At 37.4% G+C, this 16,213-nt stretch overlaps 2 protein-coding genes across 2 annotated transcripts; one reads left to right on the forward strand and one right to left on the reverse strand.

The window, feature by feature from the left end:
- Window positions 1-251: 251 nt before the first annotated feature.
- Window positions 252-1,190, forward strand: LOC111606696 (O-acetyl-ADP-ribose deacetylase 1-like). The gene is made up of 4 exons (XM_023327839.1): window positions 252-533; window positions 697-755; window positions 833-945; window positions 1,052-1,190. The coding sequence occupies exons 1-4, from the start codon at window positions 341-343 to the stop codon at window positions 1,188-1,190; spliced, it is 504 nt and encodes a 167-aa protein (XP_023183607.1). The 5' UTR covers window positions 252-340.
- A 2,689-nt stretch (window positions 1,191-3,879) lies between these two features.
- LOC111606703 lies at window positions 3,880-7,369 on the reverse strand. The gene is made up of 9 exons (XM_023327849.1): window positions 7,201-7,369; window positions 7,016-7,069; window positions 6,714-6,764; window positions 6,482-6,526; window positions 6,366-6,394; window positions 5,510-5,524; window positions 5,000-5,410; window positions 4,662-4,868; window positions 3,880-4,245 (listed from the first exon to the last, which is right to left on the reverse strand). Exons 1-9 carry the CDS (start codon window positions 7,286-7,288, stop codon window positions 3,979-3,981), a joined length of 1,167 nt encoding a protein of 388 aa, XP_023183617.1. The 5' UTR covers window positions 7,289-7,369; the 3' UTR covers window positions 3,880-3,978.
- Window positions 7,370-16,213: the final 8,844 nt, after the last annotated feature.

The raw sequence follows: 16,213 nt of genomic DNA on the forward strand, positions 1-16,213 counted from the left end.
TAAATCAACTGAATTGAATTAAGAAATTTGACCATCGGATTGGACTGAAGAGAAATGATGAGCAATGTTGGTGGATGAAAGCAAAGATTGGTATTTTTGTAACATCAAAAGTTCATTTTTGAGGCAAACAGAAAATCCAGCTTATTATAGTTTACTGGGACTAACAACCCCCGGACAAATTCGGAAAAAAATTCTGCAAAGTGGGTGGTGCTTAAAGGAACAGTGAGACACAGCCTAGTGTGGGGCCACATGTAGAGGGGATAAGCAAGGCTGTAGTAAGCGCCGTTACCAACTTGGTACTTTGTGGTTATAGTTTTCTCCAAGTTGCGCTTAAGAAAGTATGAACATGGGCAAAACTGAGAAACTCTATCAATCAACCAACTGGACATTGAAGTATGTCACCGGAGATTTGTTCTCCTGTCCACGCGATGAATCCTTGGCCCACTGCATCAGTGAAGACTGTCGCATGGGAGCAGGCATAGCGGTGATGTTCAAGAAGAAGTTTGGTCGAGTCTCAGAGTTAAAGGAGCAGAGTGAGTCAGACTAGTTACTAAAATCTTTGTTTTGGAGAAAAAAATGTTTTACGTTTTTGCAGTTCATTCAAATGTATGATTTCAACAGCAAGTGCTAAATCATATCCTGTTTTGTATTTTTTTTTTTTTTTTTTTTTTTTTTTTTTTTTGTATGTCCTAATAGAGAAGCTTCCAGGGCAGTGTGCTGTCCTGACACATGATCAACGTTTCATCTACTATCTGGTAAACATACCACATAGGACCAAAACCTGTTTCATTATTCAATATGGTAACTGTATCTTTCCTATTATGTGTCTCAGATCACAAAGAAAAAACCCAGCCAGAAACCCACGTATGTCAACCTAAGACAGAGTCTGGAAGACATGAAATCTCACTGCTTAGAAAATGGTGTCAATAGAATATCAATACCTCGGTTTGTAGGAACTACTGTGAATAAATGACTATAATAAATACCCTTAAATCTTCTTCTTTATTGGGAATAATTAATCAATTTGCTTGTTTCGTATCTCCTCCCTCAGAATTGGCTGTGGCCTGGACCAGCTGCAGTGGTCAAAGGTGTCAAAGATCCTGGAGCAGATCTTTAAAGAGACAAATATCTCCATCACAGTGTACAGCCTGCCCTGTGTTGGGTCAAAGCTTCAAATGCATGCCGTGTAGTACATTTTCATTGGGTTTTTTTAGCTTTAAATCCTTTATAATCCCTTAAAATTTTGGATGAAATCAACACTCCTTAAACAGTTTTAAGGAAACAATAAATAAGGAAACAATAAAAACCTCCACATGAGATGTTTAGATACAAGACTTTTAACATCCCACTGATGTAAAAAATGATGTTTCTTGCCATTAAAGATACGAAACTTATTCCAAACACTGATGTTGCACTGTCACTATCGTACTACATGATGCTACTACTAAATCATGCTACATAAAGTGATCCAACAAATCACATGAGGCAGGTAAAATACAATAGTTATGCCTAAAATTTGTTTTTTTGTTTTTCTAAATCTATATAGTTGTTGAAAACGTAGCTTTTCCTGTGAATCTGTAAATCTAAATTGTGAAAGAGTTTGCTTCTCTAGCTTTATTTTCCTGACCCAAAGGTTGTTGTCACAAGTTTTTTTTGTCATGAGTTTTTAGTGATTCTGATGCTTGACTTTTTTAGTATTTGTAACCTGTGAATTATGTTGTACAGAATATTAGGACTTTCTTTGAAAATTGCTTTGTTAATAAAATTTAAGATCATGGTTTTTGACAACCTTTACCTGTTAAAACACCAGGCAACGGTATGTAGGAAAATGCAATTTGAAATTTTTATAAGTTTCTTAGTTTTGCCTCAAAAATGAACTTTTGATGTTACAAAAATACCAATCTTTGCTTTCATCCACCCATAAAACATTGCTCATCATTTCTCTTCAGTCCAATCCGATGGTCAAATTTCTTAACTAGGATGATACAGTTTTCGAGTCCTTCCCATATCGGCTCAACAGGGCCAAAAGGCCGGAGTCCACCCTGACGACTCTGATGGCTCAAATTAGCATCCCTTCTTCAATTGTAAATGTGGTCGTTGACCGTCGGGCCAGAAGGTGGGAATGTGAATAGTCCATGTTGGGGGTGGGTATCTATGATACCTGCAGGAGATCAGGTCTCCTGTAGGTAGTGCTCTTCAGTTTAGTTTTGAAGCATACATGAAGTGTTTTTGGAGAGATGTGACCTTTTGCAGCTGATCCATGATGTTGTGCTGCATTATCCAGGTCATTTTGCCAAATGTACATAGAGTTTGCAAAACATACAATCTGTTTCAAGAAATGTTCAAAGGTTTTTCTAAAAGAAATTAGTAATGTTTCTCTTTGAAATAAAGCTAAGAGGGTATAAAATGACAGTTTAGAAATAAACTTACCAAATTAATTGTGTTGATCCACCTCAAAAAAACATGGAAAAAGTGTAAGCAAAAGAGATCTGGGTCTCAGGAGGTTATAATGAATTCATTGTGCTTGGGTGCGCCAGTAATGGCCTTATTTACGGAACAAAAGCGCCTGTTGAAAACAGCTAATACATTGGAACCTCAAACATTGTCCTGAGCCGTATGCAACGAAATTTCGTTCTTTATACACCCTGTGCATTGAAAATGACAACAAAGTCAGTTTAAGTCGAAGTCGAAGTCTATTGTGCAACTGTGAGATGCGTTGAGGCCATTACCAGGGTACTGATAAGGTAATGGCCCTATTTACAGAACAAAAGCACCTGCTAGAGAAAATCCTTCAGGCCAGTTGGACTATCGAAGCCGATATAGGTATACGTCAAAGTGGACTAACTCTAGCCATTCTAGTGATAATTCAATTCAGTTGATTTATAAAACGCTAATTTACAAGACCATTTACAAAAAAAAAGTAATTTCCATTCTACTTATCAAACAACGTAGCGATTTAAATGTATTAAAGTCAGTAAAAAAACAAAAAGTTAAGTTAACCGAGTTAAAAATGCAGAATGCATCAAGTCATTGACTTGTCATTGACTTGTTTATACGCTTCTCCCTCTTCAAATTACTTTAACCCTACAATGACTGAATTTATCCGTATTTTCAGGGGAACCAACATGTACATTTGCTGCTTTCTTTCTTTGTTTCTTTCTTTCATAGACTAGGATCACCACAAAATGAATAATCTCGCTGATTGAACTCTGAAATTAATGAAATCTGCTTAAAGCTGCGGCACGTAACTTAAAAAAAAGAAAATATTTTAGATATGTATTAAAACTTTCACTGTCCTAACAAAAGACAGATAATCTCTGAAAAAAATAATAAATCTCCTCCTGTGTTCTGCAGAACAAACAACCAATCAGAGCCAGCATTAATCAGCACTCACGAAAGATTGTTTATTTTGATGCAGCCTGCGTTTGACTTTGAATGAATGCATCCTTTATTACTTGTCATTATTTGATATAGGCAGATTTATTTGACTAATAATTTATGGAACTGAGAGCCTTACTGTTAAATATTATTTTACTGACTGGAGGTTTTTTCAGTTGCCCTTTGATTGAATAGCTGCTGTATTGTGCCTGCATGAATTTAGCATTTTTTTATGCCTAAGTTAGGTAAATTTATTGCCAGATAATTTCTTAATTTTGCCAGATGGTAGCATTTACACCTAAAACAAAAAATTAACAGTCAATCCAGGTGATCGGTAAAGATTGGCCTCATTGGTGATCGGTATCGGAATCGGCAGCAGAAAACTTGATCGGAGCATCCCTAATGGTAAGTTGTTTCTCCACCAATAGCTCATTTAGGATTTTAACTTAAAAGACTCGTTCTGTCGCGGCCTTCTTTGTTCCAAAAACCAAAATTTCCAGGTTGTGGGTGGTAACAGGTGGTTTATTTGCTTGCACTTCTGACTCAATTGTTTTATCATAAATGGCCACAGCACGTTCAGCTTTAAAAGCTCTGGTTCTGTTAAGTTTTGGTGGCTCTTGCAGCTTTAAGAGTCTGGATTTTGTTTTGTTTTATTTCTCCTTTGGCTGAAAACGGGATTTTCTTCACAAGTCTGTCCTTGAAGTCGTCATCCAGACTGACACCAAAAACCTTAGCCAGGAGAGAAGAATGGATGAAGAAGGATCTGGACTTGTCGTTGATCAGCACGTCCAGCTCAGACTGCTCCTTTCCCGCTTCTATGATCCCTACAATCTGCATGGTGACACTCTGGACAGCAGCAACTTTCATCTGGACACAAACAGGGAAACAGGATCATAATGAAATAATACACATGTAACCAAACACTTGAATTATCTGAATAAAATTAGTTGACATGTTTAGATTCCCGAATGATCTTTATAATATTCTGTAACATACAAAGCATCGTTTTTATTCAGTTCCAATGAATCCGTGTGAGATTTTCCCTCCCTCATAATGTTGTTATTCTCATGTAACAAAAGGGTAGTCGCTTCAGGTACCCATCTACCCAGGTCTTATGTTGTTTAAAGTATATTCATTCATTCATTAGTCGTCCATCTTGAATGTGGAAAAAGTAAATAAAGATGCATAATTTTAATTCCGCTTCACATTTATACGTTCTCTGTCACACAGAGACACGAAGTTCTGCACTCCGGATTTCCTGCAGTCTGAATAATAACCGGTACCTTATGAATTCTGGTGAAGTCGGTGGAGTTCAGAGACACCGTTTTATTGTAAAGGTTTGTCCGCAGGTTGGTCACTCTGACCACATCTCCCACTGACATTCCTCTCAGCTGTTCTTTGCACCACAGCTTGATCCATATGGAACCGGTTTCATCTTCCAGTTGGAACTCGTGTGCATTTGCTTTGGTACCAAGTTTCTGGCATTTAATCTGAGGACCAAAAAAAAAAAGTGATTATAAACCAATCCTTGAAACGATCGAATGTTTTCAGTGCGGCATAATAAAACACAGAGAGCCACAAATCTCTTGCTGTGAACCTGCTATCAGCAGTAATCACTTACCTCAATCACAGTTCCTTTAACACTCGCTGCTGTTTTCTCCTTAAAGGATTGGATCTTCTCGATGGGAAACAATGGACTCTGCAGCTCCAGAGTCTTGGGAACTTTAATGCCGTTGGTCTTCGAGATTCTGCTCTGGTTGGTCACCTTCATCACCATCTCACCATACACTACATCCACTTCCACATTAATGAAAAGGTAAAGTCGTCCCTTTTCTACTTCATTAAATAGTTCTTCTCCATATACCATGACTTTAATGCAGTCGGTCTCGTCAGCGACTGCCAGATGGAAGAACTTCTTCTCCTGCTTCTTTTTGGTTTCATACGTACACAGAGCACATTTCTGCATAACCTTTCCACCTACAGGTTTTCCATTGGTGTCTCCACTTTCCTTCAGCAGCTTGATGCTCTGTCTCTGGAAACAAGTTCAGAGAAATGATAGAAAGTCACAAAGCAAATTCCAACACAAGAACAAAATGGAATATTTCTAATAAAACCTAAGTGTCCAACTCACCCAATCAGGAACCTTCTGAAAAAAGAACAGACAATTATTGGTTAGACATATTTTCTACTTGGCTTTCATTTTCTGCAGTAAATTTATATCTAAAATATAGATGCAATGTCACTTTACAAAGTCATACAGTGCTCTGGAGCACAGTACATCAAATGCCCTCCGTAGCTCAAAAAAACATACATTTTAGCCAGGTGATGGAGAACAGAGCTGCATGGATGCTTTTTATTTTTGCTTTGGCAATGTCCCTGCGACGTTGCCTAAGAAAATTGCAGTTTGCATAGGTCAGTTTAGGAAGGATTCCTCTGAAACCTACCAGCAGAACATGTCAGGATTTATGTAAAGACTGGGACTAAAAGGAGGTTCTGCTCCCACTGTTCATCTCTAATCTGCAGATGATGGCCATGTAAGAACATAATGATGTCGAGTGTTTTGTTTAGGTGTTTGGCACGAACATGATTTGTCAATTAGCAAAAGCTAACGCTGAATGCTAGCCTATGGTAGTCCTGTAACTCAGGTTACGTTACAATATCTACACGTTTACTGTCAGAGCTGGAAGTGACAGTCTGCATTGAGAAGTCTACAAGTTGTGAAAACATGTCTGACACTCGGACATTGTCTGAATTATTTTATTTTATTTTTTACATGCCATGCAAACCTCCTATTACAGAACCCCTTTGGTAAATTATATACATTTTTATACAACTCAAGCTCACAAACTCACCAAGTTCATCTTACATTTTCTTGGGAAAATCAGTTTAGTCATATGATTGTAACTAATCAACAAGCTCTATAAAAAGTCATTGCAGAGCAAAGACTAGTTGGCGCAACCTCTACTGTTGGTTACTGTGATAGTTACCTTCTCAGACTGAGAACTTCCTGGATCGTCTGTAGAAGAAGAAGAAGAGTCAGGGAGTTTCTGAATAAACAGACTTTGACTTGATTCTGTCTGTGAAGTTGATTCATTAAACTCACCAGCTCGAGTTTCATCACCTGAAGAATCTGAATCAGATTCAAACCCTGTTAAACATGAAGAGCAGCGGATCATCAGCAGGTCAGATTAATGATATCAGGAGAGACCTCATAAAACAATACAACCGTGTTGAGTGATTCTGATAGTGTGTAGAAGTTATTTACTCATTATCACAAGTCTATTACATAACATGTCAGAAAAACCCAGTTTGAAGACACGGGAGTAAAAACTCACCAGTTTTAACATCATCATCGTCATCATCACTCTCAGTCTTCTTCTTTAACTCTGTTAAACACAGAGAGGCGGATCAACATGAGTTAATCTGGTTCTGATCCGTAAGCCGACCCAGAACTGAGATGAATCTAGCTGCAGGTTTTTCACCAGCAGCAAAGCACATTCTGAGAAATGAATCACAGTGATTAAACTTCACTTTCTACCCAGCAGGGGGGAGCTCTAAGATCAGCAGGAAATGTTCATTGTTCTTAAAGGAGCAATTTTAAACCCATTTAAAGGGACAGTTCAGGTTTGTCACCAACCGGATGGAGACTCCTGCTGCTCCTCTGACTCTGGTCCAGGTTTCCTCCTCTTTCCTGTAAAACAGTTTAGACAGTCAAAGCTCTGCAGGAAAAAAAAAAGAAGCTGCTCGAACCTTAACAAAAACCTCAACCTTAGCAAAATTGAATTCATTACATGCTAGATTTCTCTGTAACTTCGTTCTTACCTGTGTGATTAGATGCGGTTTGTCCATCAGGTTCCATATTGACGTAAATTTCCTCCATCGCTTCAGACTCTGTGCTGGCTTTAAACATTGACTATAAAATCCACTGCAGTAGTGGAACTAAGTAAAAAACTGTGGGAAAGAGATGAGCCGGCTAGTACTGTCTAAACCTCAGTCACCATATCTTCTAAAACAGCCATGAGGCAGATCAACAGTTTGACAAACAGTTTGCTTTGTGAAGCACCGCCTCACTGGGAGGGAATCAAAAGGCTAACATGCCAATCAGGTGCAAGTTGGGCGGGTTAAAGTAAGAGAAACGAGATACTCCATTCAAAGCATGATGAAGACCAGCAAGCAAAACAATCACAGAGTGGATATAGTAGAATATCAGCGTTCAGGAGATACAGGATAGAAGATTTGACTGAATCAAGACATTGCCCAGAAGTTCAGACTGGGAAGCTAACTGACAAATTGCTAACTAAGTATGTGGAGCAGGAAAATAGGTCGTATTTACTTTAATTTATGCAAACCAATTGCCTCAAAAAGATTCAATTACTGCAACATATAAAAGAAAGTGTAGTTACACCGTGTGATTTTGGCAAACAATATTCTTAAACTCATCCAAAATATTATTCTCCGTAAAACTTCTTTTATTTTCTGCTTACAGCAGCAGCAGCAATATATTTGCTACATAGATTAAAGATTCATGGTCTCATTATTTGACAGGGTTGTTCTGTTTAAAACCTTTTAGTTTGCTTGAGCAGAAATGGTGTAGTGTCTGGGCATGTTAAAATGTTCAACTTTTACCACCCAAAATCCTCACTTCTTTCAAATAGTTCACTTTTTATTTTATTTTAGTTGTTACATGGACTCAACTTAAATAGATTAACTTGTAAAGATTCTTTTTAATATATCCAAATGTTCCTGCCACTTGCTTAAGATGAGTACAAACAACAAGTCGATGATAATTAAGTGATGTTCGCTTGAACTGTTTTTAAGTCTAATGTTTTATTTTACAGTGAGGAAGGCCGGAGTCTAGCTTTAGCAGATGGCTGAAGGCGTCTGATCCGCTTCAAACTCAGTACCTGTTTGCTCCAAGGCAAAACTTTGGTAAGGTTAAATTTAGTGGCTAAAGAAAGTCAGACGGTTTATTCTCCAATGTGAGAAATCCCTTGAGGTAGTCAGGTTTCTTGTTTGATCAGATCTTGTTAGTCAGTATGATTACTAATTAACGGTTGATTCTTTTGTGTCTAGATGCAATGTAATCATTCAATTCACAATTGAAGTTTTATTATCGGGATGCAGCAGATTAAATATTTCATAGTATATTTCATTGATTCCTTTCATACAGTCTAAAGTCCCTGAAAAAAAAAGACCTTTCAGAGAAATATAATTTTGAGTATAATGATATTTTACTTAATCTGACTGATATGATCTTCTTTAGCGCATACTGATGCTTCGCATTGATCATTTATAAGCTTATCAATTACAAGAGATGTACTGTCTGTTAGTGAACAGACAGCATCAAGGAACAAAAGCTGCAGATCATTTTTAAGGTAACATAACAATTCACCAATTTTGTGAGCAACTCTTGGAGCATGGTTGTGTAGTGAGTATGTTTAATTTTTATTTTTAGGTAAAGTGTACCAATAGCAAACTTAGTCAATGTTATTATAAGTTGGGCTAGCTGTCAGAAGATGTAAGTAAGTCTCGGAGAGAGGGAGTATTTAAGAAAAAACACAAATTCACTGATTGAATTGTTGGCTGATAGCCAGCATATATTTGAATTTGTGCAACAAACACGAAAAGAAAAAAAAAACTATATAAAAACTGAATGGCCATTCAGTTTGATAAATATTTACACATTCAATAAATCAATAGAAATCCAAGGGAACCTGACCGAGGCCTGATTAGTCCCTGTCAGATATTGTTCAGAAGTACGTGTACAGAGGAGGAACTTTTACTAACATGTTTCACACTAGCAAGTGTTACAGAAAAAAAATCTGAGTTTCAAATGTATTTAAACCAAGATTTACTCTTTTGGAGAAAACATGAAGCAGTGGGAAGATCAGCGTTGATTCAACAGCAAGAAAAAAACCTGAACAAAATCATTCACAGTGATACCGGGCCAAATTCTGGAAAAGTCTGAACAAATTCTTTAACTGCGGAAAGATAAAAGTTAAATTTGAGTAGGCCTGTTTACTGTCTGTCACATATTCTTAAGAAGTACGTGTACAGATGAGGAACATTTACTGAAACGTATCACACTAGCAAGTGTTACAGAAAAAAATCTATTAGAGTTTAAAATTGAAGTGATGAAGGAAATCACAAACTCATAGTCAACACCGGCTAATTGTGCTACCATAAATAATGCAGTAAAATAGTTAAACTGTAGGTTTTTTTAGGGACTTTTGTTTCTATATGTCTTTATATATACACACACACACACACACAGACACACAGACAAGCACCCATGGTAGGAGGGGGGGTCTGGGTGGTGACATATGCAGATTCCAAGAGCTGATAGCAGACCCGATCAGGAAGATATTCCGTTTTAAAACCAGAGACTGACCATCATTGTTATCGATTGTTTGTCAGAGGATGTCGGTGGCATAGAGTTTCCTTGCACAACATGTGTTTTGACCCCAAAGGTCATGAGAATCACCCAACTAGGATTTTTTTTAACCTGCCTCACAGAGCCCGTTTCCGCAGTGTCTCAGGAAAAATATTCCGTTTAAAACCGGAGGTAACTACAACATCCTATTTAAATATACTATATTGTATATTATTCTCAATTATCTAACACTTATTGTTTTTCATACTTTAATTGTATTATTCTTAAAACTCATAATTTCCATACTTTACTTGTATTATTCTTACAACTCATACAGGTCTGAAGGCGTGGGAAAAACGGATCTGTCTGGGGGGATGGGTGGGAAAGGTGGGGGAGGGGTGGGAAAGGTGGGGGAGGGGCATCCTGTGACCGGAAATCAAAATCTATTAGTCATCAATCAATCATCCATCAAACTCCGATTAAAATTTGACAGAAGGGTGCCTATATCGTCTCTCTATTCTGTTTAAAGTCACTCAGTCACAGCGGAGAATGTTCACTACCGGTTCCCCATCGGCATGAGGTGGACACGTGCACGCTGAAAAATGAAGGGCGCGTGGCGGCGAGCGTCCAGTAAAAAAGAGGTTGCAGATCACGATCCCGTACGGACTTCGATTCCCGTGTTCAGTGAATTTGCTGCATCCTCCTCTCCTTCCTGTGTTATTAATATGAAAAAACGCCACTAGTGCTGAAAAATGCTTTAAAAAACGAGCCGTGCGAAATCACAGGCGCTCTAAATTCTCTCTGGCCTGCTGGGAACTGGCATGGAGGAAATAACTCCATATTGACTGGGACGGGAGGGGGGGAGTTTGCAGCGGACTTTTAATAAATTTCTGGCAGTCCAGTGACTTCCTACTTTGGCAGAAGGTCTATATTTGGTGAGTAATGTAAACTGTGTCCCTGCAGACTGAGTCGATACATTTGTCAAACAAATAAACCCAAATTCAGAGGTCATGGCATGAAGGGAAACACTCACTTTGTATTTATGTCTACAAAGAGGAACAATTTTATTATATATACATGCACTGTGTCTGGGAGGTATTCACTTTTTCCATATTTTGTGTTATAGCCTTATCCCAAATTGTATGAAATTAATCTCTTTCCACAAAACTCTATACACAAACACCCCACTATGACAATTTCAGTGACATGCCAATTTACTAAAAATAGAAACCCAAAATTTCTGATTTAGGCATCACATTGGACTTTTTGAATACTTTCTGGATGCATATTTATATGTACATGCATACATACATGTGGTTTTATTAAAGTTGTTTACTTCTCTGGAAATGATTCAAGTATAATGTTAAATTAGAGTGAAGAATGTAATTGTCTGACAGAAGATGCAAAGGTGAACTGTTTGGGTTTGACCAATCAGAGTAGTGTATAAAAATGTTACTTTTGGTCAGTGTTTAAAAAAGACACCAAAAGAAAATAGTCAAGTTTTGTGCTTCTCTACCTGAAAGCCTTAATATTGTGCAGATTAAGTGCAGCATTTCATTTTATCCAAAAGATGGCAGCAGAGTGTACTGAGGAGTCATTTTAGTACAGCTGGAAACCAAAGTTCTGATTGAAATGAGGAATCTGAGTGAAAGGCTGCACAAACACCAGCTGAGAGGTAGGAGGAGGAAGAAACTTGTGGGATTGTGTTTGCTGCGTAGAGAGACCAAATAAGTTTTAATCTGTAAATTCAAATGGTGATGATACACAAACTGATGAGTGTATTCCATGTATTTGCATCTCAAAGATGGCACTTTGTTGAAATCTTTAGTGATGGACAATTATCTTTCTTTTGTTTGATTGCAGGTGTATATGAGAGACCATCACTCTCATATACACAAGAGAGTGATGGTCTCTTGTGTATGTTAAAGTCATGAACACAACCTAATGGCATTAAAACTGGTCTCCACTTCATACCTTGCACATACACATAGCTAAGTAACTTCCATTTTACTGTCAGTCCTGCACTTTATATTTTACATTCATATTTATGTTCATATTTTATACTGTATTTTATTTTATTCTGGAGTAACCTCACAACATTGGAACCTCAAAACATTGTCCTGAGCCGTATGCAACGAAATTTCGTTCTGTATACACCCTGTGCATGCAAAATGACAATAAAGTCAGTCTAAGTCTAAGTCTTAAAAGTTTTAAATGTACATAATTTTACCGTCCAGTGAAATCTGATCAGGTTGTTTATTTCAATTTCCTGTGAATGAAGATGAGGCTCTTTCTGGTCGCCAACAAACTGGGTCATAATTATGTTCAAACTAACCAACTTTTGTCCCTGAACACAGCATGGTGGTTAAAAAAATAACCCAGTGAAACACCTTCTTTAAACACTAGTTTTCCCCCACAAACATGTCCTATAAAATTATTTTTAAAAACTTTTTAGTTTATTAATTAATCAGAAAATAATACAATAGAACTGGTCACCTTGTATGAATCATCACTAGAATATTAAAAAAAAATTCACGAAGCTTCACTTTCAGCCAGAAACTCACCTTCCTGGGATAAAAATAACGAATGAAAAATCCAATATAGTTGTGTAATCTCCAGAATTTCACCATAATTACTAACTTTCATCAGCAGTCACCTTTTTCATCAACCTCACTCTTAAATGATGAGATTGTTGAATTAAAAGTAATTGAAATTCCATGCTTATCGAATAATCCCATAATCTCTCTTTATGAAGCTTTAAGTCTGCACATTTATTGGGGAAAATTAACTCATATCTTCTAAATAGTTGGAAAGCTGAAAATGGGCTTTCCAAGGGAGAATCTATTGATAGTGGTACCAGAGGGAGGGGCAGTAATTCCTCCAAGCTTTGTTGAAACTCCATGCATTATAAAAGGTTTCTGATCCTAAAAAAAGTCCATGTAGACGTATAAAAGCATGTCCACAGAGATGCATGTACAAACAGATTAAGGCCCTTGATTCTTTCACTAATCCACTGAACAAATAAAAGCAATTGGTATAAAACAACCAATACCAGATTTAAAAACAAAAAGGTCTCTCCAAATGAACATCTGAGGCTTTAAATATTTTAGGACCTGCATATATTAATTATTCACTGATGTACAGAATGCCAGGACGGCGAGCCAAAGCTGTGCCAGCAGACTGAAGTGCCCAGTAACGGAGGTCTGGTGTGTGTCATAGTCTTGCTCCTGCAAACCCATCTGCATAACACTGCATCCACTCCACAATATTTCATATGAATATGTGCTGTAACACACTGTCGTTACAGGAGAGTTGACTTTCCCTACAGCCCATTCAGTCTAATCAGAACTGTTCTTCATCAGGTAATGATTTTTTGTTTCCAAAGGAGGAGTTGCTAGTTTAATGAATGTGGCGAACCACAAATGAGAAAGGAAACAGCTAGTACGTGGGAGGGGAAGACTGGCTGTGTGCAATGGTGAGTCTGTTCAGTTTTTTTTCTCTTCACATTGTCTCAGGAGATGAGCTTAAAGCAACAAAATCAAAAACTTCACTTTAACATTTTTATGCAACACTATAAGAGCTCCACCAACATCAAATTAAAATATTCTTCTAAATTTCATAGAGAATGTAACATTTAAATACAACCAGAACCCAATACATAGTGAAAACAAGTTATAGATTACCACACATTTTATTAGAAATAATGAGATGGTGTTGAAGGGGTTCCACATGGTGTGGTCACACTGGCGGGTCAGGAATGGGGAATCCATAGGGGCCGAGATTCCTGCCTTTGGGGGTTGGGTGAGTGGACAATAGGAGGGCTTGGGGTCTCAGGGGGTTCACAGACAACAGAGACAAATATCCACCAACCAGAGGCTCAGGTGTCAAAACGGTCCAGGGTCAGGCACAGGAGGGTCTCAGGCAAGGAAAATCCAATATTCAGTAGACTGGAGGCAGGTAAGGTTCAGCAACAGGAGGTCAGAAACTTCTCAAAGCCTAAATGGACTAGGCAAAAGCAGTGGTCAAAAACAGGCAGGATCAGAAAACCAGAAACTCCTTGGACATGAAATCTGTGACAGGTCAACAGACAATCTGACACTGAGCAGGCGACAAGCAGCTGTTTAAATAAGGAGCAGCACAGTGAAGGTGAGGATAATGAGTAATCAGCCTGAGGGAGGGACAGTAAGCAGCACAATCAAGGTAGAGCTAAAATCATGACAGAGAAAATAGAGTCTGAATTGTTTTTGTTTTAGTTTTCATTAACTTATTTTACCTTGACTAGGACATGTTCCAGGTGTTACAGGCTCATTCCTGTCTTGACTCGGAGACAGTAGACGAAAAGGAGATTTTTCGTCTGTGGGTCTCCTCAAAGGTCAATTACAGGCCCACTGTAATTGACCTTACAGTGGGCCTGTAAGGTCAATTACAAGTCCAGATGTTGCTGTGAGGCAACATCTGGACTAGTTGCCTTACAGGTTCTTTTTTAAAGTATAACATCTCTTTCCATTATTTTGCTGATGACATCTGGATTTATTTACTACACTTATTCAATAAAACCACTTCTAAACTGCACAGAAAATCTCAAAAATAGACATAGCACTACCAAAATTGCAAATTAAAGTAATAGATTTAGATTTTTTTAAATAAAAAACTTCTCCCACATGTTTTGTGACATTTATATTACACAATTCATAATGGTAATCATAAGGGGAAATGAGACTAAAAAACTACAATTATTGTTTTGTCTCTATAGACATAGAGGTTAAACAAAGCATTATCAAATGTTATTTCTGCAGATAAACCTCTGTAACCAGCTTTGTTTCCCAGCACCATTTGCTTGTGATTGGTCAGAAATCAAACAGCATTAATGGAGACATTAACATTCAAGCAGGAACAAATGAATGGTAACATTTCTCATTTGCATTAACTGATGAGTAGATCTATAAAGTGTCTGCCTGATGTCTCCATGGCTTCCCGTCCACCTTCATCTCTCTTCCAGTCTGTATCTGTTTATAAATGCAGCATTTTAAATGAGGTTAACCACTCTACCAAATGAACCGGTGATGTCACCTGCTTCTGCTTTTTTTTAGGCAAACCAGTTCAGACACAGCTCGCCTGGGGTCAAGGTTAAAAAGCAAAAACGAGATTGTGGGATCTCATTAGGCAGCTATTGACATCTCACATCGTTCTATTAGGAGTCACTCTAATCAGCAGGAAAATGACCCACAGGATGACCCTGGGATGTATGCTGGCAGAGCAACTAATCATCAATTACAGGAAGAACAATCTGCAGACTGAGGAATTAATGCTCTGAAATTGCAATGTCACAAATGTTCCATTAGGGGGAAATAGACAAAGGAGTTTGTTTTTATGATACCTTTTTATGTGAACGAACCCAGTGACAGGAAGTTAAAATTATTTAACTTTCCTACAGACTCAGACATTTACATTCAGGCCTGCACCATTACAAATTGTCCCAGAAGTCATTGTGATAAACAGTAATATTGTTATTTTGAGACCATTTTCAATGGTAGTGGCATGGTAATGCAAGAACACATTGTGAAATATCAATAACCTTTAAATTCTAATGAACATTTAACACTGGAACTGGAAGACATTTTAAACGTCCAAAATAAATAAACAAAACAACAGGAAACAACAAATAAAATGATTTGTGAAGTCTTTGTAAATAAACTTGTCCTTCAAAAAAAAAAAAAGGTTAGAAGAGACAAAAGCACCAGACTGAAGATTTTATCATCCAGTTTTTGGTAGAAAGAGAAAAATGATAAATCATGCAAATCAAAATTATTGAGTATGTTTTAATTTATCATGCAATTAATTGATATATTGCTTATTGTGACAGGTCTGTTTACACACCAGCATCTTTTATGGCATGAATGCTACATTATTCTAGGGCTTATGAAGAGGTATTGACACTGTCAATGTCAATCACTTGATGCAATCTGCAGGGTTTCAAGCTACTTTCAAGCTACTTTGAATAGTTAATTGACCATACAGTACTGTTTGATAAATAATGTCAGTTGGAATGTTTGTATTATTGAATTGAACTGACTTTTTCTGTAAAGTTCCCTCAAGACAAGATTTGTTGTGAATTGGCACTATCTAAATAAAATTGAATTAAATTGAAGTTGAAGTCTGGGGTTGACTGATACAACAACATACTCAGTACTTAAAAGAATTTCTCTGATTCAAATATATACAATGTACAGTATATACATGGACATGTACTGATATTTGGATAAATGTTCCTTTAAAAGGTTGAATAGAAGCTCTCAAAGCTCTATTTAACTTTTGTCTGTGGCAGACAAACTTCCAGGCTCACATTCTGACTGGGTGTTTGATCACTAATTCTTGCAGAAATGCTAAAGTTCATGTAAATGATCTGGTTTTCTGGCATTGCCCCAGCTTTCAAATATGGTTTATTAACCAAACTTCAACATC

The sequence above is a fragment of the Xiphophorus maculatus genome, chromosome 22 (assembly GCF_002775205.1).
Source record: "Xiphophorus maculatus strain JP 163 A chromosome 22, X_maculatus-5.0-male, whole genome shotgun sequence".
Taxonomy (NCBI): domain Eukaryota; kingdom Metazoa; phylum Chordata; class Actinopteri; order Cyprinodontiformes; family Poeciliidae; genus Xiphophorus; species Xiphophorus maculatus.

Excerpts from the sequence above, each read along its gene's own strand:
- LOC111606696 (XM_023327839.1), top strand. The coding sequence starts at position 341 with ATGAACATGGGCAAAACTGAGAAACTCTATCAATCAACCAACTGGACA. Across the intron at positions 534-696 it reads CTCAGAGTTAAAGGAGCAGA|AGAAGCTTCCAGGGCAGTGT; the intron begins GTGAGTCAGACT and ends ATGTCCTAATAG. Across the intron at positions 946-1,051 it reads AATAGAATATCAATACCTCG|AATTGGCTGTGGCCTGGACC; the intron begins GTTTGTAGGAAC and ends CTCCTCCCTCAG.
- LOC111606703 (XM_023327849.1), bottom strand. The coding sequence starts at position 7,288 with ATGTTTAAAGCCAGCACAGAGTCTGAAGCGATGGAGGAAATTTACGTC. Across the intron at positions 7,070-7,200 it reads AACCGCATCTAATCACACAG|GAAAGAGGAGGAAACCTGGA; the intron begins GTAAGAACGAAG and ends ACTGTTTTACAG. Across the intron at positions 4,869-4,999 it reads TTAAAGGAACTGTGATTGAG|ATTAAATGCCAGAAACTTGG; the intron begins GTAAGTGATTAC and ends TTTGGTCCTCAG.